General features: G+C 43.6%; 1 protein-coding gene across 2 annotated transcripts in view; it reads left to right on the top strand.

Annotated features, from left to right (window-relative positions):
* The window catches only part of PLCB1 (phospholipase C beta 1), a 337,454-nt gene that overhangs the window by 248,745 nt on the left and 60,821 nt on the right, over positions 1 to 27,888 (top strand). For both annotated transcript variants that reach the window (XM_066177846.1, XM_066177847.1), the window contains exons 15-27: positions 5,463 to 5,533; positions 6,140 to 6,236; positions 9,885 to 9,969; positions 11,045 to 11,169; positions 11,448 to 11,602; positions 13,360 to 13,524; positions 14,330 to 14,429; positions 16,426 to 16,530; positions 17,029 to 17,138; positions 21,507 to 21,639; positions 22,502 to 22,555; positions 23,078 to 23,297; positions 26,416 to 26,596. In XM_066177846.1, the coding sequence (XP_066033943.1) occupies positions 5,463 to 5,533; positions 6,140 to 6,236; positions 9,885 to 9,969; positions 11,045 to 11,169; positions 11,448 to 11,602; positions 13,360 to 13,524; positions 14,330 to 14,429; positions 16,426 to 16,530; positions 17,029 to 17,138; positions 21,507 to 21,639; positions 22,502 to 22,555; positions 23,078 to 23,297; positions 26,416 to 26,596 (1,601 nt within the window). The remainder of the gene's footprint in view (positions 1 to 5,462; positions 5,534 to 6,139; positions 6,237 to 9,884; positions 9,970 to 11,044; positions 11,170 to 11,447; positions 11,603 to 13,359; positions 13,525 to 14,329; positions 14,430 to 16,425; positions 16,531 to 17,028; positions 17,139 to 21,506; positions 21,640 to 22,501; positions 22,556 to 23,077; positions 23,298 to 26,415; positions 26,597 to 27,888) is intronic.

Below are 27,888 nucleotides of genomic sequence, written 5' to 3'. Positions count from 1 at the left end.
AGGACAGGGAGCTGCCAGCTCCTCCACCCTTGGCTGCCTTTCCTGTGTGCCCAAGCCCAAAATCAAATATAAATGTTCTCTTTTCCCTGTTGCTTCTGGGCTGGGCCTGCCATTCTTTGGTGCCCTTTCAGACAGAACCCATTGCTCAGGAGAGCTGCAGAGGGTCTGCACTGCCTCAGGGTTTAGGATAAAGGGATGAGATCCCTGTTCCTCAGGCCGGGAAGGCTCAAACTGCTGTTGTCCTGCATTAGTTGGGAACGTGTCAATGCCCTCTGTTAAAGGTGCTATAAGATGTTCTTCTATTCCAGAGGTGGAAATAGGCAGAAATAATAAAATCTCTATATCCTGATTCCCAGCCCTGTTCCCTGCACTGGAATTTCCTCTCCTACTGGGACTGAAAATTTGTGTTCTTATAAGCACAGACATTTATGCCCCAGCAGTAGAAAACTTACAGAGTAAATTGAAAGCTCTGCTGAAATGTAAGTTCGTTGCCATTTGCCATTTACAAAGTTTTTCCCATTGTTTGTAGTTTTTTCTAAACTCTGATTAACTGAGCTGAAAATTTTCATGCTGGCAGTTTGCCCCAAGCTGAATTAACAAGAAAGAAATCCTGCTTCATTTGTGGATAACATTGTTTATCCTATTAGCAGCAAAGAAAGGGTTTTCAACTGTTGTTTTTAAGAAACTGTGAAAAGGGCATGCTTTGGAGTACGCTTTGGATTTCAAAGGACCTGGTGTCAGGGATGACTTAATAATATTTTCTTGATTTGCTTTAGACAAATCTCAAGCAGGAGAAAAATAAGTGTGTGTTCCAACTGCCTCCTTTCCAGCATTTGACATCAGCCCTGTGTTCCTAAGTCTCCATTTTTGTTATCAGCACACGGTGAGGACAGTGGCAAAGAACATGGCCTTGGCTTTCTGAGGGCCTGGGCTGCAGAGAGGGCGTCAGCTTTGCCTTTCAGGAGCCTCCCTAGGAGCTTTTCTAGGAAAAGACCTGGGCTGTGAATAAAGATGATGATGATGATGATGATGCGAGGCAGAAGGGTCAATCCCATAATAGGGTGTGTAATTTTACAAATGAACTGTGACTATTACGCCTGTATTACCTCTGTAACAGCCTCTGATTATAAAGATGAGCACTTGCAAATTGGAAAATGCTGGAACTGAGACCGCAGAATTGCTGTGGTCACTTTGTTCATCCATGACTGCCAAAACACATTGCTTGTAGTCCTTGTGTCAGCCTCTGTTTTTTGCTTTAGGACTTGTGTCTCTTTCTGAGAATGCAGTTAGTCAATATTTTTCCTCTCTCTGTCATTCAATACTTGATCCTAGATAGAGCATCCTCAGTGAGTTTCTGTGGGGGTATCCAGGCTGCCTGTGAGCTCCTGACAAACAGCAATGAATTTATCTCAACGATACCTGTGGGAAGTGCAATAATATTAAACCAATTTTCTCTAAGGACAGACGAATCTGACAGAACTTAAGAACGCTTTAGGGATGACTGACGAGGAACACCCAGAATGTCATTTTTCTAGAGTACTTTGAATTTTTAAGTATTCAGAGCTCCAGAGATTACAGCTACAGCTTACAGCTATGAGAATGCAGCATTTCTGTAAATCAGGTGCCAGTTTTTCTGTTTGTGGACAGCTAAAAATAAATTATTCACCATTTTATAAGAACACTGTGCTAGTGAAGTTTCCACATGACAGAGCCCAAGAGTCACCGTGACACCCCTCTTCTCACATCTCCATATTGGCAATGTGTCATCCTGGAGCTCTGCAAGCCTTGTGCTTCTCTGCACCCAGGACCAGTTTCTCTCTGGAGTAATTCAATTAATCAGGAGCCTGATTCTTGACATTTCTCAGCATTAAGTGTTTCAGTACTCCAGGCTTAATATAATCTTTACATTTAGCTACTTGGACATATTCTTCAAACTACTCTGTTGGGTTGTATAGCTCCTGTCAGACTAGCTGCTGATCTGTAGGAGAAAGTTGTGCTGATTTAGCCTTCTGAAGATTCTAAATGAGTTTTTTCACAGCAGTGCAAAAAAAAAAGTGGAAATTCGTAGTGGAGTTGATATCAAGATTCGCTGTGTCTTACACTGCTTGAGGTCAGATTTAAACCCAAGTAAACCCACGTTTTTGATGTGTTATAAGACCATATAAAAGTGTAGTGCTGGTGAAATAGTAGCAATAATTAAAGAAAGAATTCTGAGCTTTGTAGGATGCCTTGCAAGGATGCCCATGAAACTGATGTAGGAAGTGACTTCAACACATTTCAGTGGAAAATCTTTTTCTAAAAGTAGAGCAAAGCTGACAAAGCAGGAGAATAATTTCTGAGATAACCCTTGCCAGATAGATTGCAGTTTTGGTAAACAAGCATCTTACACCTGGCTGGCCTTGCACAATGAACAGAAGTAAGCAAGCAAGATTTCCAAAGAAATTCTGTCACAGTGCAGAAGGAACAGTGGCAGTTCTGCAGGGACGTGCATTTCACCAAAAGCAGGCCTATACTGAAAGGAGCTAAAACTTGCAACTGGAGCAGTATTGAAACATTGTTAAATAAGCAAATTGTTAGTTTCTTACTGATAGCAGGATGGTTCTGTCAGAGCAGTGGGTGCTGCAAGGAAGGAGTCATGGAAGATGAGAGAGAGGGCAGAATTGGCTCCATGTTTTCGTGATGCCTAAATGCAAAACTGGATAAGAGGTTTTAGGCTCATTGTGTGTAACTGCTGCTGGTGCCAGCGGAGACCATGGCCCATTGTTACAAAGCAGAATGGTTTATCAAATTGAATGAAGTTTGTTTTTCCCTTTTTAAAAATCGTCAAGTGCTGATGTACAGTGGAAAAAACCCCAAAGGTGATTCCCCCCCCCAGGGGTGCTGGTGGCTGCCTAAATGTTGCAGAGTTAACACGCTGTGCCAGCAAGTACCACCTTCATCATTCATCCTGGCCATTGTTTTGAAAGGCTCTGAGAAAGCAGATTACAAGATTCCTCTGAATTTCAAGCACTGTCTAACCTTTGGTTTTATTAGGCTCTCAGTATCTGTCAGGATGATGAGAATGGATAATGTTTAGCATGCTGCTTCCTCGACCCAGGGATTTGGCTTGTCATTCCCAGCTCTCCTGATCATCCTGCAGTCAGTATTACTGTGTTGAAGCCCTCTACCCATCAGCTGGGTTTCAGCCTCCTTTGTCCGCTCGTCATTTTTCCCAGAGAGCACTTTTATATGTCCTCCACGCTGCCCCACTCACCTGGGACAGTTCCTTGAAAACATCCTTAAAACATCTGCCCTGTTATTTCACCAGAGTTTCCTGTGCCCTTCTGCCTGTGAGTGATTGGCAGTATCTGCATTTTAACTTGTGGTAGGGAGCAGCATCCTCTAATTTCTTGATATTTTTTTATCTGCCTCTGTCCATGGACAGGTTTTTGTTTGGCTTCCTTGGAGAAGGACTCTATTTTCGCTGTGTTTGTGTGTCACAGAGCACTGAAGAGGTCCTGCGCTGACCTGGGTTTGCAGTCCCATCTAAATGCAGACAGCAATGATGGCATTACAGCTAATTGTCCCTTAGAAACCCTCTAGCATGGCTTTGTGTCCCTGCCATGAATCAGGGAGAGAGGGCTGGGTGTGAGCACAGGGCCCTGCTGCTGGGGGAAAGGCAGTGCAGATGTACCACACCTCCTGAAACGCTCATTTTGATTCCATGCTGGCCGTCCTGTGTGTTACTTGTCCTGGTTTTGCTGGCTGATGCAGAACTTGAAAATGAGATTTGATCTCCTTGGGAGTATTTGTGTTAAATGTTTTTAAATAAACGAACCATGTGTTGTGTTTTTTCCTCGCTGGACACTCCCAGCTAGAACAGGCTATCATGTACCTCTTATCTCAGAAGTGCAAGCCGGCCAAAATCTGCCCACCTCCCCCTTCTTGTGTTCTATGCAGAGGGTTATTTTGCCAGTCTGGTTAAATCAGCTGGGAGCTCCCCATCCAAAGATTGTCAGTGCAAATCCTGTGAGAGTTTGGCTGGCTCTCTGCATTGTGCTGAGGCTCCCTGAGCCATCCCTTGAGCCTGTTGAGCAATCATGTTATTTCCTTCAATGAAATGTTCAGGGGGAAATGTGTTGATGAATAAAAGCCTGACATTTCAACATCTGCATCTGGAAGGAAACGCAGGCTGGGTAGTCATCGCTGGGTTGGGGACGGCACACTCGTGTGCTCGCCGTGCTCGGATGGGGCCCACTGGGCCAGATTCGATGCCTGCTGGAGCAAAGAGTTTGGCCTTGGGATTAGGCCCCAGGCTGACAGGAGGAGCTGAGACTGAATTACCACTCTCTGGAGAATTCGGGAACGCTGCTCAGTAGTTAGATTTTCGTGCTGCCGCTGCTGAAGAAAGCTGGAAGGTTTGTGGAATAAAATCGTCAGGGAGAGCTGTGGCTCTTACAGGTGCGGATAGGTGACTGCAGGATAAGTAAATCTTCCTTTCCGGAATCTCGAGATGCACAGGGTACACTGTATGACAGCCAGGCCCACAGGAGGAGGAGTTTCTAAAGACAAAAATAAGCTTGATATTCCTTAACGGTTTAATTTCTGATGCAACCAATCAAAACATTTTGAAGGCGAGGGGAGGCTTTTGTTAATTAACATTAAAGAAGTTACGTCTTGCCCGTGGAAATTTGATGAGCGCACTGCAATTGGGAGCGAGGCAACAAATGTGTTTTATTTGGTCCCGTTTACTCCGGCTTTTCAGGGGGAGGATGAGCCTCAGGCATCTCCTGCCATTGCTTGGTTTGCACTGCCCTCAGCTGGCGCGGCTCAGCTCGGCTCCGGAGCCCTGGCAGGCGCCCCAAATTGCTCTGCCGAGGGAATTGGTGTGAGCTCCTGCAGCTCGCCTTCTGTGCCTGACCCTCCCAGCTGTGCTGCCCCGGCGCAGGGGCTGTGGCCTGTCCACAACAGCTGGATTCTGCTGGGCAGCCCTCGGTGGCACTGCAGAAGCTCATCAATTTTCGTTGGGATTTCTTCACCCCGTGCAGGCCGGTGCTTCCCAAAGAGGGTGAGGCATTCCCTGCAGTCCTGCACGGACCCTGCAACAGCAGGAGTTTGAACTCACTCCTCCAAAGCCTGGGGCTGCGTCCCAAACTCGGGAATATGTCAGAGCGGTCTGTGAAACTCTCCCCACACACTGAGCAGCACACTGCACTCTTCTCTCAGTGCTGATTGCCAAAGAATAAGCGTCAAGCAGCTGCAAAGGAAGAGTTCTTGTTTGGTTGGGCAATAGGAGCTCAAATCGGTGCCGAAGATGGATGAGTCCCTCGAGAGCGGTGTGTTTGATTGGTGCTGTGACAAAAAGCACACGTACAGCGCCGGCCGCTCCGAGCAGTGCTACTTGCACATCTTTCTTGAATTTGTCACTGATGATTGTGGCTGTTGCCTCAGCCGGTCATTATCTTCTGCTTGAAACCTTCCAGGAGAAGCAGACATGGAGAGCGACGACGACGATGACTACGATGATGACTGTAAGAAGTCGTCGATGGATGAAGTAAGGGCGGAGATGTGTTTTGGGGGATTGGGTCGGCTCCGGTAGCTGCGGGTTGGCGCGTGTTACCCGGAGTGGAGCTGCCATCCAGTGGAGAAAGGGAGGCAGAGCACCGGGAAGCGCAGCGCCGGCTTTTCCAAGCTTTGGTTGTTGGTTGGTTTGGAAGCACATCTTTACTTTGTTTATTTATACTTTTATTTTCTCAAGATTAAGAACAAACAGCACCAGAGCAGATATGTTTTAGGCAGCTGCCTGTGGTGCGTTTAGCGTTTAGCATTGTTGGAAGAAAAAAATGGACATCACAAACTTAGAGCTTTATTCTTTATCCAGTAGTACTGATAAACATGCTCAGCACTGTGCATGGGTAGAGCTAATGCAGTCCCTTCCCTGGGAGCCACGGAAAAAGAATGAATAGAGCATCAGTTTAATGTAAACATTTACATCTTCCAGCCCATTTTGTTCTTTCCTATGTGACATTCCCTACATGAAGCATTGCCTTCTCTAGCCAGGAGCAGTGAAAGACACCACAGTTGATAGAAAACTGGGCTTTAGCGTTTGTGGCTTCTGATGGACAGACCAAACTGCAGCATTTTCCCTTCTCTTCCCCAGGGTACTGCTGGAAGTGAGGCTATGGCCACAGAAGAGATGTCTAACCTGGTAAACTACATTCAGCCTGTGAAGTTTGAGTCATTTGAAGTATCAAAAAGTAAGTAAGAAACATCTTAAAATTACCTGGCAAGTGTTTGGCAGAGTTCTGCAGAAACGCTGCTTGGCTTCCTCTCAGTTAGATATAGGAACAGAGACAGAAAATGTTCCCTTGGTATCCAGCCAAATAAATCCATTTGTGTTTTGAAACCTCTTTTAGTCTAAATATCCAACTCCATCAACAGCAAACATGCTGACATTTCAAAAACAGTTTTGAAAATTATGTGCTTATATTGTCTTTGTTGTCCGTGACTGAAGAGTAACTTAAGCAGTTTGAGAAAGGTGGTAATAAATATTCCTACTTTTATTTTGCCTCTGGTACTTCTACAGAAGATTCAGGGCAAGCAGAGCCTGCCCTTCCCCGCACGCAAATTCACTTTCCTGCCTCTGTGTGTTGTTAAGAAAGGGCCATAATTTCACCCCCTGCTGGCTTTTACAGAAGAGGCCTTGCTAGGAATGCACTCAGTGCCATCCTCGGTAAACACTGCAGCATCTCTGCCTTCCTTGATGCACACCCCCCCACTGCTTGCCTGCCCTTTTTCACTTTGTTTTGACAGGTTTTAATGTGCTTTTGGAGCTTTTTAGTTAAAGGGGTGTACGCAGCATTTTAATTTATTCCGGATTTGTGGTGTCCTTGGCAGAGGACAGGTAATTGTTGCCTAAGTCCATGTCTCTATACAAGATTTGGCATTTACTTGTGAATAATAAACATGTAAGGAGTTCCCAACTGTTCATTTGTATGTGGGTATTTATACAGATACCACACATGAGCAGTCACAGAATCATGCAGGGAGCTGTGCTTGTTCCCTGTAGTAGTGTCCCTTTGGGTGTTGATAATCTCTTCCAGCTCTAATGAGAGTTACAAGAACACAGTGGGAAGGAGATGTGCCTTCTGGAAACGAAGCCATGTGAATCCTAGCACTACGAGTTGATGCAGCTGTTACAAAATTGTCTCATGTAGGGTTTTTTGGGGGCTGGGTTCTGTTCACATGCCTTTGCCTTTCTGAGTTTTGGTTTTTGTAAAGATCTGCTGCTGACCAGATTTTTCTCCTGTGTCCTGATGTCACCTTTGATCAATGATTCAGTTTCACTGACAATTAACAATATGAACTCATACTGTTAAGGAATTAAATTTTTGGTGTTTGTGTCAAAAAAATCATTATGTGGTAAATATGGCCCTAGGTGGTAAACGTTGCTGGCTGGCTGAAGAACGACTTGGGTGTTCTGGTCTTAGTCTTGGCCTGGACTCATTGCTGGGTCTTCATTAAATGAGCTGAATAAAGAAGGGATTAAATGAGGATTGTTTTATGGTTTGCTATCTATCCAGCTATTTCACAAAAATTTTACTTTTGTTCATTGACCTCACTTTCTTAAATATAGAGACCCATACTTTCCTTTTATAGAGTTTTATAGTTTCACTGTTGGAGCACTTTTCTAATTTATTATTTTTTATCCAGGGTTTGTTTGGATTTGTGATCCAGACCTCTGTGGTGATAACAGTACCTCACCGCTTCTGTCATTCTGGTTTTAAAAGTGCATTTTCTGGTCTTGCATCCGAGTTGGTAACAGAAATATTGAATTGCAGTGGATCTGTACCAGTCCCCTGATTGCCCTCACTAGAAAGATTCCCTCTTCTCTGGCAGCAAGTAGCTGTAACTGTATTTTTCGTTTTTTTTTCCCGACAGTTTTCAATGAGTTATTTGTTCACTCTGCAGTAATTTGCTCCTGATAAGATGGCACACTGTAGTGTATCACGAGAGAGAAATGTCTCTCCTGCACGGTCTTTTCTTCAAACAGGCAGGTCCCTTAATCCTCTCCAGATATTACAAGGAAATAATTGTGCTTATTTTAATTACGAGTCTGATTAAGCTCTGCACAGTTGGTAACCAAATCCTTTAACAGCTACCAGCTCTGGTTTCCTACAGATGCTCTACTTTAAGACAAGGCTGAGAAATAAGAGTTTATTACTACAAGAAATTCTAGCATCTACATTCTAAACAGGATAAAACCAGTATACTTGTGCTGCTAGTGCTTTGCCATCAGTAGGGGGGTAACTGGAGTAAGAATAATCTGAGTGTCCTTATGAGAAGCTGAGATGGAGGTGAGCCAGCTGGAGAAAGAAAGGATATTGTGTGTTAGAAAGGAGGAGGGAGTGGTAGGGGAGCAGCCTTAAGGGAATAACAGGAATTTTTTTGCCATTAGGAGATAACAACGATTGATAGTAGCAGTAGCATGATGGTTGCTGATTAGGAATCAGCATAATCACCATAAAGGGTGAGATCATGCTCTCCTAGAGGCAGAGAATTACTTTTGGAAACCCATGTTCATCCTCTGACTCTTCAGCATAGGGTGAGAATAGTTTGTAGTTCCCAGGCTGGCAGCACATTTTCCTCTCACAGTGGCCCAAACAATCCAGTTCCTCATTTCTTTGGATCCACTGCTTCCTTTTTGGCTCCCTACGAGGACAGTGCCCACCTGTTTCTGTCCTGCTGCTCCTCTGTGCTTTGGTTCAGTTTAATCCCTCCCCTGCAGCTTCGCAGTTTGACTTTGGGGAGCTGGCCAGCCCTGCCTCCTGGCTGTGCCTGGATTGCTGCAGCACAGTTACAATCCTTTCTAAACCTGCGCGAGGCCAGGCCTTTTCTCTGCCTTAACGTTTGCTTTCAATGAAGTGGTGAGGCTGGAAGGATCTTGCTGCAATGCAGGCACTGATCCCCTCACTTTTAAACAGATCAGTGCTGAGCGAGTTAATGGATTTGACCTCCGGAGCTGTGACCCTTCTAGGCAACCACAGGGCTGATTGGGATGAGGTGGGAAGCCGTTAGTTTACGGAAATCCTTACCTCTGGACAGACGTAAAGGCACTGAAGCTAGCAGGGTCTTGACTTAGGCTCTGCTGCATCCTGATGCCTGGCTGCATTAAAAGGCTGTTGCCCCCATCAGGCAAAGGTGAGTGACAAGTGATGCACAATTTAATGTTTACTCCTACCAGCTCAGCCGTGGAGGAGGAGCTGTTCTCCACTGGTGGAACAGAAAGTTTGACCAAATTAAAGAGATCATAGAAGTCTGATGTAAATTGGGGATTAGATCTGAATCCCTGCTGGGACACAGGAGTGCACCCCCAGGGATGGTTGGATAGTGGTGTTTCGTGGCTTTGACAGCTGTGACCTTGTCCCTGATGTACCAAGAGCCACTGCAGGCACAGCACCGCTCACTTTAATCTGGTATGGACGTCAGTTATCACAGCTCCAAGTGGCTCCCAGCCCTCACATCAGCCTGCAGAGACAAGCCATAGATCCAGCAGTGCCCACAGCAAGCTGCTGCAGCACCTCTGTGTCACAGATGTGACCTCTGGGCTCACTCTCTCAGGTACACCCACACGGTGTTTGCCCCCACTGTTGCCTGCAGCTGGTCCAGCATCAACCTCAGGCAGCACCAGTGCCCCTAATTTGGGCAGTGCTGCTGTGAGTGCAGATGGAGCTCTGAGTGTGTGCAGGGCAAGGTCACGGCTGTCAGCAAACCTGTGTGCAAATTCCTTGGGATCTGGGTGAAAAGAGCTGGTGAACTGTAGGTGGGATAAGAGGACTGGGACTAAACCGCGTGAGTTTGTGCTCTAACCTGTCCCTGGTTTTATCTCCCCTCTCAACCTGCAGAACGCAACAAAAGCTTTGAAATGTCTTCCTTTGTGGAAACCAAAGGACTTGAGCAGCTTACTAAGTCTCCTGTGGAATTTGTGGAGTATCCTTGACTTTCAGAAAGCGGCTTCCTAAGTCTTTCTATATCTGAGATCTGCTACAGAGCTTCATTGGAATTCAGAGACAGGAGCTGGGGAAATAGGGAACCCAAATGAAATTTGTAGATTTGACTGTCTTTCTAAATGAATTAATTGGTCTGAGTTCTGATGAGCTAATTTAAAAACTGGCATGAGTCCTTGTGCTGTGGGCTAGGACTAAAGGGAATAGGCATAAATGACATATTGAAGACCTAATTCTTTGTATTCTGATTGTTAAATTTATCATCGTGTATGGAGTGGTAAGAGTTATGGTGAGCAAATTGTCAAAATGTGGCTGACTTTTTTGCTGTCACATAAGAGTGCTAGCTTTCCCATCATACCTCTACTGATTTATTGCCACACAATTTCTCAGTTTTTTTGATTTTTATAACTTCTAAAGAAAAGCTAAGGAACATTCTGGTTAGACCTTTTTATGTTTCTCAATATCTCTCCTCGTGGTTGCAGTTAAGAATGAATGAGGCAAAATAGATAAACAGATAAAACAGTGCCTCAAAGGAGATTAATAGAAAGCTCCTTCCGAAGGTTGCCTGCAGCACATTCTCATCTCAGAGATTTGTAGACTTAACCATAAGATGTGTACACTTGTCATTTCTGTCCATGTAGAGGCCAATTCTAATTCTAATCAGAAATCCAGTTTTTAACTGAACACTGCTCCAGAGGAAGATTCACTGTTTACGGCCAACTGGCCTGTGTAAATGTCATCCTAGGAAAATCCCAAAGTAGGAACCATAAAGATAAACGGAATTTTATGAATGCGATCTTCCTAATGCGTCTGCCTGTGCTCTTTCCTTGCTTATTTTGAGTACTCTATGCAGGAACAAGCAGCACCTTTAATTGCCCCATATTTATCATGTCTCCTACAAAACTGCGGGCGTCTGGAAGCGTGATGGTTGCAGAAATCCAATGAGGAGCCTGTTGCCATTCTGTAAAGAATTACCTGCATTTAACCCTGCAGCTGCTCTTCTCACTTGCCAGGAGATTTTTGTCACGTGTTCTGTACCTTAACTACCCACTGTTCAGATACAACAAAATGCAGCTGAGCCGGATTTACCCAAAAGGAACACGAGTAGACTCTTCCAACTACATGCCACAAGTCTTTTGGAATGCCGGCTGCCAGATGGTCGCCCTCAACTTCCAAACCGTGGGTAAGTCGTGCTGTTCTCTGGATTTGGAAAGCTCTACATGCCCACTTCCCTGACAGACTTGCTGATTGATAGGTAGGAATGGTTTTATTTGTCAAAAATTATCTAGGGATTAAAGTATACTATACAGCTGTTAGTTAAAATGTTTAACCCCAGGCATGTACTGTTTCTGTTACAGTCGGTATGAAATTACGGTATGGGTTTTTTTTTTTTAATTTTATTGCTTTTTGAAATTATTATCTGTCCAGAAGATAACTCTTACCAATGTTTTTAACATCCAGATCTGTCTATGCAAATAAACATGGGAATGTACGAGTACAATGGCAAAAGTGGATACAGGTTAAAGCCAGAATTCATGAGAAGGCCAGACAAGCACTTTGATCCGTTTACTGAGGGAATAGTGGATGGAATAGTAGCCAACACTCTGTCTGTCAAGGTACGTGTGTAGCTGGTGGAAGTGCTCTCATGGCAGTGCCAGAGCATGGATATCTTTATATTTCTGTGCTGCAGTGGCCTAGGAAGTGACTATGCTAAACCAAGAACATAAAATTAATTTAATTTCGTGGAGCAACATTTAATTTTTAAATTCTGCCTCGCATTTCGCATTGTAGGATAAATGAATATATTTTTATTGTATATATTCTTTGCCATGGAAGTAATTACAGAATCACAGAACTGGGAAGTGAATGGATTTAGGAGCAGTTTGGCTGTGTTTTGAGAAACAAAGGGCTGGATTTAAAACATGCTGTTGGGAAGTGGGAGGTTGGACTGGAATAGCTAGAACACTACATGCTTAGTATAAATAAATGTTTCTGGTTTTCTGAAAGTTCTCCAGCAGGACTGTGGAACCATAAATGTCAGCTGCAATTCATTGCCAACTTGTTCTTCCTTGTTCCTTTTTAAGGACCTCTAATGAAGTTCAGGGGCTGCCAGGAATCTGCAGATTGAGAATTACCTGAAGAAGTGTTTGAGGGGATAGATTGCATTGGCTGTGGCAGGGGGACAAATTCACTTGGTGTATCTCCAGCTGTAAAACCATAAACTTCCTGGAATCCTGCTACTCCTTTAATGGATTTGTCCATTAAAACTGCCTCTGTATTATAGAGTCCAACTGCAAAATATCCTCCTGTTTTCACTGAGGGAAAACAAGTATTTCCTCTCACGCTGCAGGCAGAAGTGCAGCAGAGCCGAGCTGGGAGGGATGTGGATAAAGGAATAATCTGGTGATATGCACAGTAATAGGAGAGGATGTGTGGGGTGACCTTTTGAGGTGACCTGCAATCACAGAAGCTTTCAGGCCCCTCCTGTGGGTTTAGAGGCACTTTCTTCGGCAATTAGAGCAAATGGAGGTGGAAGTCATTCAGCAGCCATGGGGAGATGCCGAGCTTTTTAACGGGAATGAGCATGCAGGAGTCAGGGGACAGCTGTCAGAAGGCAGCTGCCTCTGCCTGCTCAGGGAGGGCTCTGCTGGTCACTGTCAGTGCTCACACAGGCAGAGCTGGCACTGGATTAAGAATTGCTTTAGGCAAGCCTCAATTTGTTGAGGTACAGTGACAGTGCTGCACACTCCTGTGCCTCTTCAGCTGTCTGAAGCAATTGCAGACCTTTCTTTCACTTTTTCAAGCTGAGAGTTGTGCTGCCTGTTAAAAATAAGAACTGGGAAAGATCAGCTCTTTTACAATTTCATTTTCATATTAAAAGTCCTCTGTGAAGAGCCTTTATTAGAATATAAACTTCTAAGATTGTTTTCTCCCTCACAGCTAAAAGCATATACATAATTTCTCTGCCATTTAAACCTCTGTTTTCTTCAAGCATTCTTTGAGCCAGTTGTTGAGACTAGATAGAACTTAAGAGTTCTCAGGAAATAGGCATGCAGACTGAGGAAAAGATCCAGGTGAGCGTTCCTGCTGAGGGAAGGGCAGCAGCATGATCTGAACCACATTATTGCTCATAAGGGAATTCAGGACTACAGGGTCACAGGAAACCAGGCCTCACAGGTTTTTTTTTTCTGTGTCTGCAGTTAAATACTGGGGTTTTTTCTGTTTATAGTGGGCTCAGTGTTGTTTTGGTTATATTATAAATGCCTACTATGTGATCATTAATGAGAAAGAAGGATGCATCTGCATTACAGCCACTCATTTCCTAATCCACCACAGTGATCTCTAACGATGCTCCTTTGGTCTTTGGCTTTAGATTATTTCAGGTCAGTTCCTTTCTGATAAAAAAGTTGGTACCTATGTGGAAGTGGACATGTTTGGCCTGCCTGTGGATACCAGGAGAAAAGCTCTGAAGACCAAGACCTCTCAAGGCAACGCAGTGAATCCAGTCTGGGAAGAGGAAGCCATAGTGTTTAAGAAGGTTGGTATAACACTTGCTTCCCAAAAAGCAACTGTGCTTTTATTTTTTAAATCCCTGTCCAGTGGGGTCTTTCCATGGCTTACTGAAACTTTGCACTTGTTAGAAAGCAGAAAACGAGATTCTGAATCGTTATTTCATGGTTCAGCTGCTTTTGCTGAACTTTGGCTGCTCCAGCTGTGGCAGCTGCTGCTGAAAGAAGTCAGCCTGAAGTCCCCTTTGGTTGTTTTGGTGGCACAGCTGGGAGCAGCAGCTGTGTGGGTGGGATGGGCAGCAGGCACAGATGAATGTTTTATTGCACCTTGCAATATACCTGCAGCCAGTATTGGAACAGAACCTCTGGGTTTTGCTCACTGAGCACGTTGGTTAAGTATACCCCGAGTCCAGGTGCTTGTTTCTTTTAGTTTCTTTCAGTTTTCTCTCAGCTAGTGTAGCTCCCGAGGATGTTTAGACACTTGGTACTTGCAGCAGTGCTCTTTTCCCTGAATATTTGGCCTTCTGAATGGCTTTCCTTTGGCAGCCTGCCAGAGCTTAAGTTTGGAAACATCACTTGCATTTTTCTTCTGTAATGAACTTCTAATTAGTGTGCTTCATTTCTCTGTTTAGTTAATGATCGTGCCTGACTTCCCCTGTGCTCAGAGAAGCACAGGCTACTATTTTTAGTAGGTTGAAAATAAATCAAAGAAGCTCTTTACGTTGTGTTGGTGATTTTTTGGTTTTTTTTCAATGATTAGATAAATTTCAGCTTGTGGAAGGAGCTGCTTCATTCAGAGCTGAAAGTTACTAATGCAGCCATCTTTCCTTCTAGGTGGTTTTGCCTTCCCTGGCCTGTTTGAGGCTAGCAGTGTATGAAGAAGGAGGGAAATTCATTGGCCATCGGATATTGCCAGTCTCAGCAATTCGACCAGGTAAAACTTCCCCATCCAGACAGACAGTGTGTGGTGAAAAGAGACAGCAAGGCAGAATCTCAGCTGCTCTCATTCAGCAGCCACTCAGCAGCCTCAGGGCAACTGAGGACTAGAATAACCTACCTCAGGTTTGAAAAACAAAAATGCCAAATTTCATCAGAAATTTAGTTTTTTAACCATCCGGGAAAACCAATGGAATTAAAGCATTGGAGGCATAGCTGGCACTTCCGTATCTCCAGTACACCAATTTCATGCTCACTGGTTTATGCTAAAAAATACAATTACACTCTTTTAAGAGGAAAGAGACCGGCAACAGCCAATTTTGATGTCATCTTTGTGAGAATGTTACGTGGCTGGGAATGGAAGCAAAACCTGCTCCTCTCAATGGGATTTCTGCACACATGAAAGACTGACCTATATGCCAGCTGTTAGATCTCTGTAACACCTTTAAATCAATCCAAAATTACTTTCATCCTCATTGCTGAGAATTAAAAGAAAAATATAATTATTTGCCTCTTCTAAATCATATTACTTCTACTATAATTAGTGACCACTTAAATGAAAATTACCTTGTGTGACAACTCCAGCCACATTTTCCAGGCCACAGACTTGCTAGAGATTCTGTTTCAGAAAGATGCAGTGACATTGGCAGTTTGAGCAAGGGAAGTGTTCAAATTCAGTGCCAGATTTTCCAGCGAGGGGAGGAAACTGAATTAGGGCAAGCATATGGGCCATGAACATGCTCCCAGCTTTACTCCCTGGAAAAGGAATGTCTGTATCTACCCTGTGCCTTATCCAGCACAAGACTCACGTGTCCCCATGCCTGACAGCTGGCCAAATTATTCCTGAGGACTAATCTCCACACCTTTTTCACGTGCAAACTTAGTTTATCAATCCGGCAGACACCTTTTTTATGCCAGCTGCATTTTCTGCTGGCTTAATGGATGCAGCTGTCTCCTGGGGGTTCTGCTGAGTGCCAGAGGAAGGTGGGTGGGTGACTGGAGAGGAGAAGGGGGGTGGGAAGGATTTCCCTCTTGTGGTAAGTGCAATCTCACCAGAGCTGTTCCCCACAGGCCCATTCTCTGTCCTTTTGGCTGCAGCAATCTTCAGTTTACAGCATGTGATGGAGAGCAGCCTGTCGGTCTGAGTTCATCTCCATGCTGAAAACTTGCTGGAGGAGGTTGAGAGAGCTGAGAACCTTTTGTAATGTGTAATTCCTCTCTTTTCTGAGATGCAATTGGAAGTTATATCATGCTGCCACATAAATCCACAGACTTGTCACTATTGCCAAAGCAAGGATTTAGCCATTACTTAGGGAGAGAGTTGCTTACATCAGCCAGGTGAGGATTCCTTCAGATAAACGCATCCTGCTCCTGGCTTGGATCCTGACACTTCTCGCACGTGTGGCTCCCAAATTGGCCGTGGCTCTCAGTGCCACAAGGTGATCAGTCAAAGGTTAGACAGCCAGATTTCAAAACAGTCTGGAATTTCTCTTGTTACAGACGTATTCCTAAGGATGGTCATACAATAGGATTTATACACACAGACACACTCTCTGGCCATCATGCCACATCGCGTATTTTTTAAATCCGATGTGTGGATGGACTGTTCCATCTCAGTTTACTTTGGCTGTTCAGATTGCTGAGTACTACCAGGGTCACTTTTGAAAATTAAATAAGATGTACTAAACTAAAAAATCCAGACATAGGTACTAAAACAGAATGCATGAAAAATCTAAATAAATGACCATTTTTAGCATCAGTCACATATGTAAGAATAAACAGAAAATATTCTTTTAAACTGCAGTGCCACATGCCTTTCCAGCAGTCTGTGCACTTATCCCTGAGACCCTTCAGGTAAACCTTTTCCTCCCAGAAGTCCCTGGAGCTACTTGCTCAGTTGGAGCCACTCCGTAAATTACAAATGATAACAGAGATGCACTGGAAATGCCTGTGGAAGGGTTTATGCTGTGAACTGGTTGTTCCTTGTTTTGCAGGCTATCACTACATCTGCCTGAGGAATGAGAGGAACCAGCCTTTGACACTGCCAGCTCTCTTTGTGTACATCGAGGTCAAAGACTACGTACCTGACACTTATGCAGGTGACTCTGTGTTACCCAGCTGCTTTTCCTACTGGGGAATGTGAAGGGTAGTGGAAACACAGAATGCATGGGGTGTGGGTGACTTGCCAGGCTGGGATAACAGTCCTGTGAGCAAAGGTCTGCACCTGGTGAATCCTTGTGTCTCCTCACTCCTAGGAGATGGCCTGATTTTCAGCACCTTGCCTGAGGCTTAGGATTCGGGCCAACTCTTATTTTCAGCAGACTCCAAAGGAGGAAATACCCCAGGCACTTGCCACTGGAACACAAATGAAACTTTGCATGCAGGACACACGAGGATGTAATTGTTCCCTAGGCAAAGTGCCGTGCTCAAGGGAGAGAATTGTGTTTTGGCGTTGCCTCTCAACAGGGGTGGGTTTAAACGCCGTGCAGTAAAAGACCATCTTCAGGAAAGAACACTATTCTGTCTCTTTCTTAAAACCTGAGTGCTGGAGCCATAACAGCAAGGCTTTGAAACTGAAGTATTTGCCTTGTTCCCAGATGTGATTGAGGCCTTATCCAATCCAATCAGATATGTAAACCTGATGGAGCAGAGAGCTAAGCAGCTGGCTGCACTGACTCTGGAAGATGAGGAAGAGGTCAAGAAAGAGGTAAGGGAGGCTTCTGAGGTTTCTGGAAATCATGATTTCAGTATTTAAAAGCACCTGCTTTGCTTAGAAAGACAAATACTGAAACTCCCTGGGAGCTGTATGTGTTGGTTACGTGAACACCTGTAAACACCTCACCCTGAAGGAGGCTGGGGCACAGGGCACCCCAGCAGCATTCAACTGTCAGTGTGGTTTCTCTAAAAGCAGCGTGGTGTGCACTCAGCAGGTTGCTGTTCAGAGGTGAAAGAAGTGAAAACCAGTGTTATTTGTGTACTGTGCAACTTTGCTCTGGAGCAGCTGAAATCTTTGTGAGTCAATGCCCTTTGTTTTCCACTGTGCCGCTGGTTCCCCTTGCAAAAAAAAATACAACTCTGTGTCAGGAGTTCTTTTCCTGAAAACATAACAAATTGTAGAGAATTTTAGGCTGTCTCTGGAGAGGTCATTCTGCTGAGAAGCATTTGTGTATCTCAGACTGCAATGTCTCTATATGAGCAAACATGTCCTAAAGAGACACAGGGTAATCAAACAGTAACTTTAGTGGGAAGGGGCTTCTGGGGTTCAACTGATCCAAGCCCTTCATAGATGTTAGAAAGAGAAATGAAGAGGGAGAAGGCCATGGAGTAAACAAATAATCAGGCCTGTTGTACCCAGCTGAAAGCTATGGGAGCCACAATTTTAGTTGCTAGGTATCTAGATTTACATGGTTAGCTGCAGACTAAGCTGTGAACCTTTTTTTTTCTGTATAATCGAAGGTGTTATGTACCCAAATGCACAGATGTTGTTCTGAGTATAATTGAGAGTTCAGCTGTGGTTTCTGATGGACTCTGCATGTTCAAACATTCAGTGTCTCTGTTCCAGACACTGTCACTGGGGCTTCTAGCAGTATTTGAGAATGTCAGCTTTGTCTGTCAGAGGTGGCTGTGCCAGGTGTTGTGCACACCAAGCGATCAAAAGGCTCTCGGCACAGTCTCTAAGCAAAGACAGAGAAATGCTTTTTAATCCTAAACTGCCCTCTGCTCTGGTGCCTGCCTTCTGCAATTCTCAGACGTGCAAAACCTCGCTGAACTAGATTTTGTAACCAAGAATACATTCCCAAAGCAGACCAGATGAGTGAAAGTCATTACAATTCAGTAGCCAACAACTTACTCTTTGTGCAGTGTCACAAGTTCTGCTGAATGAGGACACTGTGAAATGCTCAATAGTATCTTAGACATTTATCTAGGACACGCTACACATGAGATTCTATATTAATAGCAAAGCCTTTTTTTAACATAATCCTTTAAATACCTTAGAGGTCATTTTTACTTTTGAAAAACTACAGATTTTCCTGGTATATACAGACTTATTTGTTAGTTGGAAAAATTCTTGTCGTAGACTATCTTCTGCAGCACATGGAAGAAGGAGAGATAACTGTCAAGGAGCTTGGAAACTCACAGGATAAAGGAGGTTGTTTTGAACAAGCACAGAAGTATTTTGTGAAAGAAAACTGTAGCGATTATGGTCTGTTTGCTAAAAACGTGTAATGGTTGAGTTAGCTGCAGCAGCAAGGAACAGGGACAAAACTGCCACTGTAAGTGTCAATCTGAATTCACCACCATTACCTTCTATTGTAAAGGCACTTTTTGGGTAAGGTATTTTGGTCTGTACTTGGAAATCTTGAATTCCCTGACCATGTTTTGTGATGATAACATTTTCCTCATCTGTCAGTCTGTTTTCTTCGCTTCTATTGGCCCACAACAATCACACCGATTAGTAATTGCAAGTACATTCACTGGCAACACAGCTGAACAAGCCCAAGTGTGTCTGCCAGAAATGAGCACCTGGATTCACATTTCCAATGCCCAGTTTCAAGCTTACACACTAGAATTGATTGTGTGCAAAGCTGAGCTGTCTCCCAGCATCGATTCCACTCCCCACACCTCTTTCCTTCCCCTCACACACATTTTTGATCTGAGCAGCTGTCAGAGGAACATTGAGAGGTTTTTGCTTTGCTTTCCTTGCTGAAGATGTTTAAACTCAACCTCTGGAGGAAGTTCCAAAGGCTTTCTTTGAGAACAGCAGTGAAATAAGCTACCCAGTAGTGAATTGTTTTAACCAAATATATCAGCTTTTCTTCAGGCTTCACATTACCTTGTCAGTTAATGGTCAGTGTAATCACGTAAACGAAGAATGCTGAAGAACTGGCTGAGGTTCCAGCATCTTTCCTGGGTTTATTTACAAAGTTCCCATCATAAATATGACAGAAGTTTCTGCCTTTAGTGTTGTTGGTCAGTTCTTGCTTTCCAGCCTGGCCTGAGAACTGCTGGTTTTGGGGAATGGAATGCCTGCAGTGTGGGTTTTGCACCTTTCAATGAACATGGTAAATCTCATAGAGACTGTAAATCTGTAAGAACACACAGATACTGAAGGTTGCCCTCTCTTCCCCTGCCAAGTGTCCTTTACAGACAGGAAGAACAATCCAAAGGAATTTGAAGAGAATTCCTTGGTGAGAACTAATCCCAGCCTGAAGTAGTTCTTTTTCTCTGTAGAAATAAAAATAGACCATATAGATTCCCCTATGGGTATGGATCTCTCTACTTAGCAAATGCACTGTATTGCAGAAGACATGGCAATGTGAAATAGAAACCAGTTTATGTGAATATTAAAACTGCAAATTAGAAGGCTGGATTACATCGTGTTTTAAAACGGCCTGAAAGGGAAAATCCCTCTTTTTAAAGGAAACATCATGTTTATTTTAGCATTCTTTTAGCATTGTGTGATGAATTATGGGAAGAGAAAGTGCTTTTTAATGAGATTAGATTGCTTGATGTAGTGAAAATTATTCCTTATTCACTTCAAGATCCTGCCTCACATTTCTGCTTCAGTTTCTGCAAACAGATGTTTTATGTCCCAAACTGACAGGTTATATTAATAGTTCCTCAACAAGCTGTGATGCAGCATTTCACAGCACATAAAAAGCAGGTCTCAAAGGAAGGTAATACCCGCTTCCCATGCAATGGGGCACAGAACTGCCAGAAGTTAGGATTTCTGCCTTTATTTGTATTAAATGTTGATGATCTGTGTAGCAAACGCTGTTTTTATTATACTAATGAGCTGCAGCCTGAGGAGAACTGCGAGGATAACCACATCTGTGTGTGTCACAGCTACAGCTTTTGCCTGTCACATTGTTCCTCTGTTCCAAATGTTGGCTAAATGAGGTTTTTCCATATTTTATTGCATTGTTCCTGCTTGATATAAATGAAGTTGTTGGCAGTGGTTTTCAATTGCATCATGTTTCTGCCTACAGTATCTCTCTCCTGTAGTTCTGGTAGGGATAGGCTGTTGAGACAGGAATTGTTTTGCAATATACAATGTAATGTCAGGGCCAGGCTGAAGGAAACCAGCAGCAGGAGCAGCACAAAGCAGTTGGATCAAAATCTGTTTTGCCTCTCTTGATGCAGCACAGGCTGATAGTTTGCAAGTGTGGAGTAATCACAGGGCAAAAAAACCCCAACTGTGGCATCCTGCCTCTGCATGTAATGTGATTACCATCAAAGAAGGAGATGGAAGCAGCTGAAGGAACAAATCCAAAACTTCCCAGAGACACCATGGCAACGGGCCCCTCGCAGGGACAGCAGGAAGCAGGGCCTGGCCATTTCAAAATAAAAATTGCTTTGAATGACCTTCTGTTTACTGAATGCCAGGTGCCTCCTTAAAACCTGATGGTCACAGGGACAGTTTCAGATGTTCAGAGTGTAGTACAGTGCACGCTGCAAGCCTGGAGAGAAGGAAAAGATTGTGGAAAATGCTAAAATATTTGGATACCACAGATGTGTTCGTGCAGCAGGATGGAGGTACTGTTTATCCCTTATCCTTGGAGTGTAGTTACAAGAATGTAAGATCTTGGGAGTCAGAAGGATGTTCCTGTTCTGTGAGAATGGTGAATAATGACAGTGCAGTGTGTATCTATGAAATTTAGAAGTAATCTTGTGTACACGTTTTGTTCACAGCAGGGATTTGAGGAGCATTCTCCTGCCAGCACCTGCATTATTTCTAGAAAGATTTTATGGCTCTTCACTGCAATACAGCCTTCACATCTGGTGCAGCTAATATATGTTGTACTGAAAAATGTCCCTGATGAGTTGTATCTGCTTAAAATACTTTTTTCAGAATAATATATGCTCCATTTCTTCTTGAAATTTTCCCTGCACAAATGAGCCACCTGGGTTAACACCGTTCTTAAGGATGTCTTCTTCCCTCGTTTTATTTTAGAATGATTTTTAGATACAACATTTGCAGAATTTTACATTTAAAAACCAGGTTAGACTGGACCTGCAAATAAATGAAGTCTGTTAGTTGGGAAGAATCATGTGGATTATCATGTGATTTCAGATTGACCATGGGGATGCACCGTCTGAAGCTAACAGTGAACCCAGGCCAACACCAGCAGAAAATGGGGTAAATTTCACTGCCTCCCTCACACCGAAACCAGCAACTCAGGTTGTCCACAGCCAGCCAGCACCAGGTAAAAAGAAAAACAAACAACAAAACAAAGGAAAAGAAAAAAAAAAGCCCCATCTTTTCAAAATGAGTCTGGATAATAATTTTTCAAGTGCTTTGTGTTTAAAGAACAAAGGTGGGAAGTTGTGTGTGTTTGTTTTGTCTGTCTAAAATAGGTAGAAACTTTCCCACCACTTTTCTCTGCTTCAAATATACAAATATTTTCTACTTAACAGTTGCATTACTGGTGAAACTGAAGTTCATTACAAGCAAGAAAATGTACTTTGTTTTGTTTGGTTTGGTTTGGTTTTTTTTTTTTGTTGTTTTGTTGCAAGTACAGGAATGTCTTGGAATTGTTTTTACAACTATGCCTAATTTATGCACATAGTTACATCTTAGTCCACACACGAAAGACAGGCACTTCTCTGTTTTGTATTGATGCATCTCCTATAGAAAATGCTTGTTGATCACAGTGTTTATATTTTTATGACTGCAGTCTCTGTAGGCAGGATCTGACTGACTTCCAAGGAGCTGGATTCATCCTGTGTGCAGGAATTTTGCACTGATGTAATAATGTGTAATATAGTTGTACTGTCAGCCTAATGCCACTCAAAGGGCTCATGTGAGTGGTATCAGAGAGTTCAGTCCTACTTATCAATAAAACAATACAGCTCAGGTGGGTTTTTGGAAGGTCACTTTTCTGTGTTGGGCCAGAGGGTTGATGTTTTCATGTTGCTCCTCTCCTGCTCAAAAGATGTATTTTTTCCAGTGATTAATAACTGCCCATGCCAGGGTGTGTCCCGTGTCACCTGCTGTGTTTTAACACTCAACACAGTCATGGCTGTTGTTTTAAAAGAATTGGAATTAAACATCTCCTTTACCTCTAGGTTCTGTGAAAGCACCTGCAAAGACAGAAGATCTTATCCAGAGTGTCCTCACAGGTAATAATTACACAGATTACACTGCATGAACGATAAGCTGTCTTGCCAAGAAAAACATCTTTTTTACGAAATAGGCCACCTGGCTTAGGCATTTCTTCCGGTGATAAGGACTGCAGTAACTCCTAGAAAATGTACATGCCAAGTGTTCTTCCTCAGGTTTGAAGTAAGCAATGTTTGGGCACATGCCATGAGATGGGATGCCAACAGGGCATTTTTTAGAAATTGTTGTAGTCTCACAAGTACCGAGTTACCATCTAATGCAGAAACAGGAGCAGCATTATTGTGAGAACAGAAGCTAAATTTGTTCTGAATGCAGTGAGTAGTAGTGGAACCGTTTTACCCCAGTGCTTTCAAGCCAGTTAGCTTCTTTCAGGTAAAGCTGCTCAGTTTATGCCATATTTCCTTTACTCACAGTAAACAAGCAGGTTCTGTTTCATTCCTGCTCATGCCAATCCCTGGCTCCTCTGACTGAAATCCTACACTGCTGGAAAATTGAAGTGGCTTTTGTTATTATCATTGCAGAAGTGGAAGCACAGACCATTGAGGAGCTAAAACAGCAGAAGTCCTTTGTTAAGCTTCAAAAGAAGCACTACAAGGAAATGAAGGACCTGGTGAAGAGGCACCACAAGAAAACCACCGACCTGATCAAAGAGCACACGGCAAAGTACAACGAGATCCAGAACGACTACCTGCGGCGGAGAGCAGTGCTAGAGAAAACTGCAAAAAGGGACAGCAAGAAGAGGTGGGTGAAGCACAACCTGCCTCATCAGTGTGCTGCTGGAGATCCTCGCTCAGGCCTTCTTTTACAGTAGAGAAATCATATGGAGGTGGCAGAGCATAGGAAAAATCAAAAGCAGCAGATTCCTGGTTAATGGGGGAGATGAGAGCATTGGCTCCGAGCTAGAGCCTTGGAAAAACTCAGGCCACAGTAGAAGGCATCAGATGCAGAATTCGGGGAAAGAAGCACCTGTAGATAATAAACATCTGACTGCTGTTTGAATCATGATTGATCCAGACCACTTGGGGGTCCCTTAATGATTGCCTGGCTTTGCCTCTGCCTGAACACCCCTTCTGTGCTTCCTCTTTCCAGGCCTTGCACCACCCTGTCTCTTTCTCTGTCCTGATACAATTTTTATATTATTTATTTATCAATTATTTATCAGTTTGAAACGCAAAGGCTGCATTGAATCCTTACTAACCTTTCCACAATTATTGCCTTGTTCTTATGGTAAAGAACTGTATGTTAATAAAGACCAACTCATGACTCCTGGCAAAATATATACACTCATAGGGCCAATCAGTGTCAGATACTCTTGCAACTGAACTTTTATTTCTCCCATTGGTGCATTCTTTTGGCATAATTTATTTTTTAAAGTAACTGGATAAGCACAAAAGTCCTCTTAACTTTAACGTGAAATTGATGTAGCTGCAGTTCTTATATATGATGATATTGAATGATTTTTTTAATTTTTTTTTAATTTGCTTTTTGGAAGGAGATGATCAGAGAAAAAAGCTGCAAAGCCTGCTCTGGCTGCCAACCTTGTTGACAGTACCTTTCAATGTAAGTGACTGGGACTCAGGCCATAACTTGTCCCTGGGCAGGAGCTTATTCATTTCTGCTTTCCTGATGACAGGATGTCATTGGGCTTAATAAGAGCTTGACACTCACAATATATCCGTGTTCTGCTGGCCTTCACTGTTGCCAGTTTTCAAGCTTTCAGGTTCTGTACTTGAGTTTAACAAACTCCCTTTAATGACTGGCTGTCAACTTCAAGCACAGGGATATTTTATCTGCAGTGTTTTCCATCACCAAAGTGTGTGACAGACAGTGGCAGGCAAAACAACAGCACATTTCTGTCATTCCTCCTATTCACATCTAAGCAGAAAATCAGGCTGAATAAATAAAATGACTCATTTGTTTTTGAGCAAAATAGGGTTTGAGATTTTCTTCACTGTGTTGTGATCTGACTGCAAACCACTGATGATGTCAGGCAGTAAAACCCTGCAGTCTCCTACGTGGAGCTGCCACAGTGGTGTCAGAGACGTGGAGTTTTATGTGCAGATACAGACAAGTCCGGAGGTTAAATTTTAAAAAAGGCACGAATATGTTTTCAGGGATTTTCAAGCTTGCAAGTACATATTATCTCAAGCAGCAGACTTCTAATAGAGCACTGCATCCCAAGCAGAAAGAGGGTTCTATCATTTTAAATTATTGCTGACATTATTTGCCTGTAACTGCAAAGGATAAGTCACTACTTCACAGGAGTCCCTGTATCAGATGGCCATAAAAATGTGTTGTCTTGGTCAGGAGCAATCTCTGCTTTTTGCCCTTGTCTAAAACTGAGCCAAGATTCAGTAAAGCCATTGTCTACAGGAAGTTTGAAGTATTTATTTATACACATGCACAAGTGTTTTGTTGGTGTTGCTCTGAAGTTTCTCTAATGATCATGTCCTATTTAAAGCAACCAATATTTTAGCCAGTGTTTAGAAATAGGCCTGATTTCTTTTTTCCAAAATACAAGAGAAATGTCAGCTTTAAAATATATGTTGTGTAATGGCATAATATGCTGACTGCAATATTCATTAATGCTGTCTTCTGGCTCTGTAATGTTTAAATTACCCTCACCCATCACACTGACACCACTTAACCTCTTAGCAGAATATTCAAATACAATAAAAATACAAGAAATAAAAGGAGGCTACCTTGGGATTGGTGTCCTCGGACGGATGAAAGCAGGATCACATTATTTCAGGTGAAGTAACTCTAAGTGACAGCAGCTGCACACTTGAACCTGGGAGAGAGAAGAGAGGCAGAGCCAGTTCTCTGCATTGTAATCTCAGCACATTTCTGAGGAGCAAACTCATTTTTCTCCCCGTGTCAGCCCTCCCTGTTCAAGGTTTTGTTGTTTTGTCCATCTCCTGCGCTGTTCTGACGTTTCCCAGGCAACTGATTTAGCACCTGAGCATGGCAGTAAACACAGCAGCAGAGCAGGGACACAGCATAATCTTATTTTTTTTAATGTATTTTCCTTAGGTTTGGTTTAGTGCTGGCCTAAGAGCGATACTGGGTTTGCTGCTTATTTTTCTCATGGGCAGTTCAGTGTCATCATATCTCCTTTCACAGTTACATCTATCCTTCCTTCTGTCTTAACAAGGAGTAAAACAGACCCAAACTATTCCTTAGCGTTGCTGTTTAGCTTCCTTGTTGTGTTTTTCCCTTGCTCCTGAGAGTTGCCTGTCTGAGGTTTGCTCCCCACTGGGGTGTGAACTTTCCTTCTGAAGTCAGCAGCCCATGGAGCACTTTGCTGTGTGTGCTATGCGTGGCATTTCCTGAAGGGGGGAGAAAACACCAAATAAAGGGATGTCCCTGCCATGTGAAGCACTTGGTAAAGGCAGATGTAACTGTTAGGCTTTAAAATCTATTGCTGAGTGCTTGCAGGGATGACTCGGTTTCCAAAATACTCTGCATTCACCCTTTCTGCTGAAGGCTCTGCAGCTTTGAAGTTCAAGTTATGTCTGGAAGTGGATAAACAAGTTCCATGAGCATCTGTTCCTGGGAAATCTTGGCAGTTGTGTTTGTAGCTCATTTTTAGTAAGTCTGGTTGACGCCACCCTGGTGGGTCAGTGAAATGAGGTTTAAAAGCCGTAGCCATTCCGTTAATAAATCGTTAATAATTTCTTTTTAATTAAATTATTGAACTTACTAAAATAACCTATCTTCTTCCTCTGTGTGTGGTGCTGAGGAACTTATTAAGGGCTACTTATAACTATCTGACTTTAAAAGGCAAATTGAAATAAATCAAGGCAGGGTGCAGGCGCCTGGTGACCGAGACCCCTCGGGGTGTGCTGTGTCCTTGCAGGTCTGAGACGAGCAGCCCCGACCACAGCTCTTCCACCATTGAGCAGGAGCTGGCTGCACTGGACTCCGAGATGACCCAGAAGCTCGTGGAGCTGAAGGAGAAGCAGCAGCAGCAGCTGCTAAACCTCAGGCAGGAGCAGTATTACAGTGAGAAGTACCAGAAACGGGAGCACATCAAGCTGGTAGGTTTGTGGTGTTGAGCTCAGGGTAAGCACTGATGGCACCAGGACAAATTCTCATTATCTGGGGCTTCCTCCTACTTGAGATCCCTGCCAGAGCTTCACTTCCCTGTGCTCTGCTGCAGCTTCAAGGGGCTGTTGTGTCACTTTGTCACTAACACTCCCAACAGCTTGGAAGGCTTTGGGTGGAAGGCGCAAAGGCAACAGCATTATTGCTACCTCTGGTTACATAACTCTCGTCTTACTGCAGCTTTTGGATGATGCTCCTCTTTTGTTCTGACACTTTTTCAAACCTGCAACACACAAGGAGGCAGGATTAGCCAGAAAATAAATCAAAACACCATGAAAATAGCTTCAAACGTTCTCCAGGACAGAGGGCTGTGCCAAAGAGTGTTCCTGTGGCAGATGAATGCTTTAAGGGGATGCAGGACATTTTCTGTATATGGTGAAGAAATGTTTTGCATTCATTGGTCCAAGCCGGCTTTGTTTTTACAGCTGGAGTTTGGCTGACAGCTCGAGCAGGATCATAGGCCCTCTGAGCTGAAATAGAGGAGCTTGGGCAGATGGAAGCTGATGCTAATGGATACTCATAGGCAGAAATGAATCTTTTTAAGGGGTGCCATGGGAGTGCAAGCTGTTTCTCAACTCCAGACAACCCCCTCTTGCAGTTTTTTCTATTACCTGATGTTTTGCCTCTCTCCTGTTGGGTGAAGTGATTTGTCTCCTCTGCCCTGCCAGCCAAAAAGAGCAGGTCAGAGGAGTGATTTTTGTGTGGATATTGCTCAGCAAGGCCCCTGCACAGAGTGATTTCCATGGATCACAGCACGGAGTCGTGTTTATCACCAGCCCTGTGTGAGTCACAGCTGCTCCAGGGTGGCTGTATGGACACAGTTACCTGCACCACAGGGGGACAGTCCCCATCCCAGTAACAGCTAGTGGCTGCATCTCAGAGATTTGAACTTCTATAAAAAAGAGCCATTTTAGACCCACACAGTTGGGCTTATGAGGTTGGTAACTCGTTCCTCATCCCAAAATGGGAAATGGCATTTCTCAAAGCAAAGTTACATTTCTACCATTATCCTGTTAGGTGGTGGCACAGTAAATGCATTTCTTAGCTCAGAACTTTTGGGCATTTTCGCTCTGAGCTGTGCAGGAGTTAATATTCCAATTAAAATTTGCCTTTCAGCTGAGAGATTCTTTCTGATGGCTTTCTTTTAGAGGGGAGCCTATTGTTGGTACCTTTCTACTTTGATCTAAGGAATGAAAAGCTGGATCAGACCAGCTATACCTTGTTA

This window comes from Chamaea fasciata, unplaced genomic scaffold (assembly GCF_029207755.1).
Source record: "Chamaea fasciata isolate MVZ Bird 193981 ecotype frontalis unplaced genomic scaffold, bChaFas1.0.hap1 SCAF_3, whole genome shotgun sequence".
In the NCBI taxonomy this organism is placed as follows: Eukaryota; Metazoa; Chordata; class Aves; order Passeriformes; family Sylviidae; genus Chamaea; species Chamaea fasciata.
This window is presented reverse-complemented; position numbering and strand designations above follow the sequence as displayed.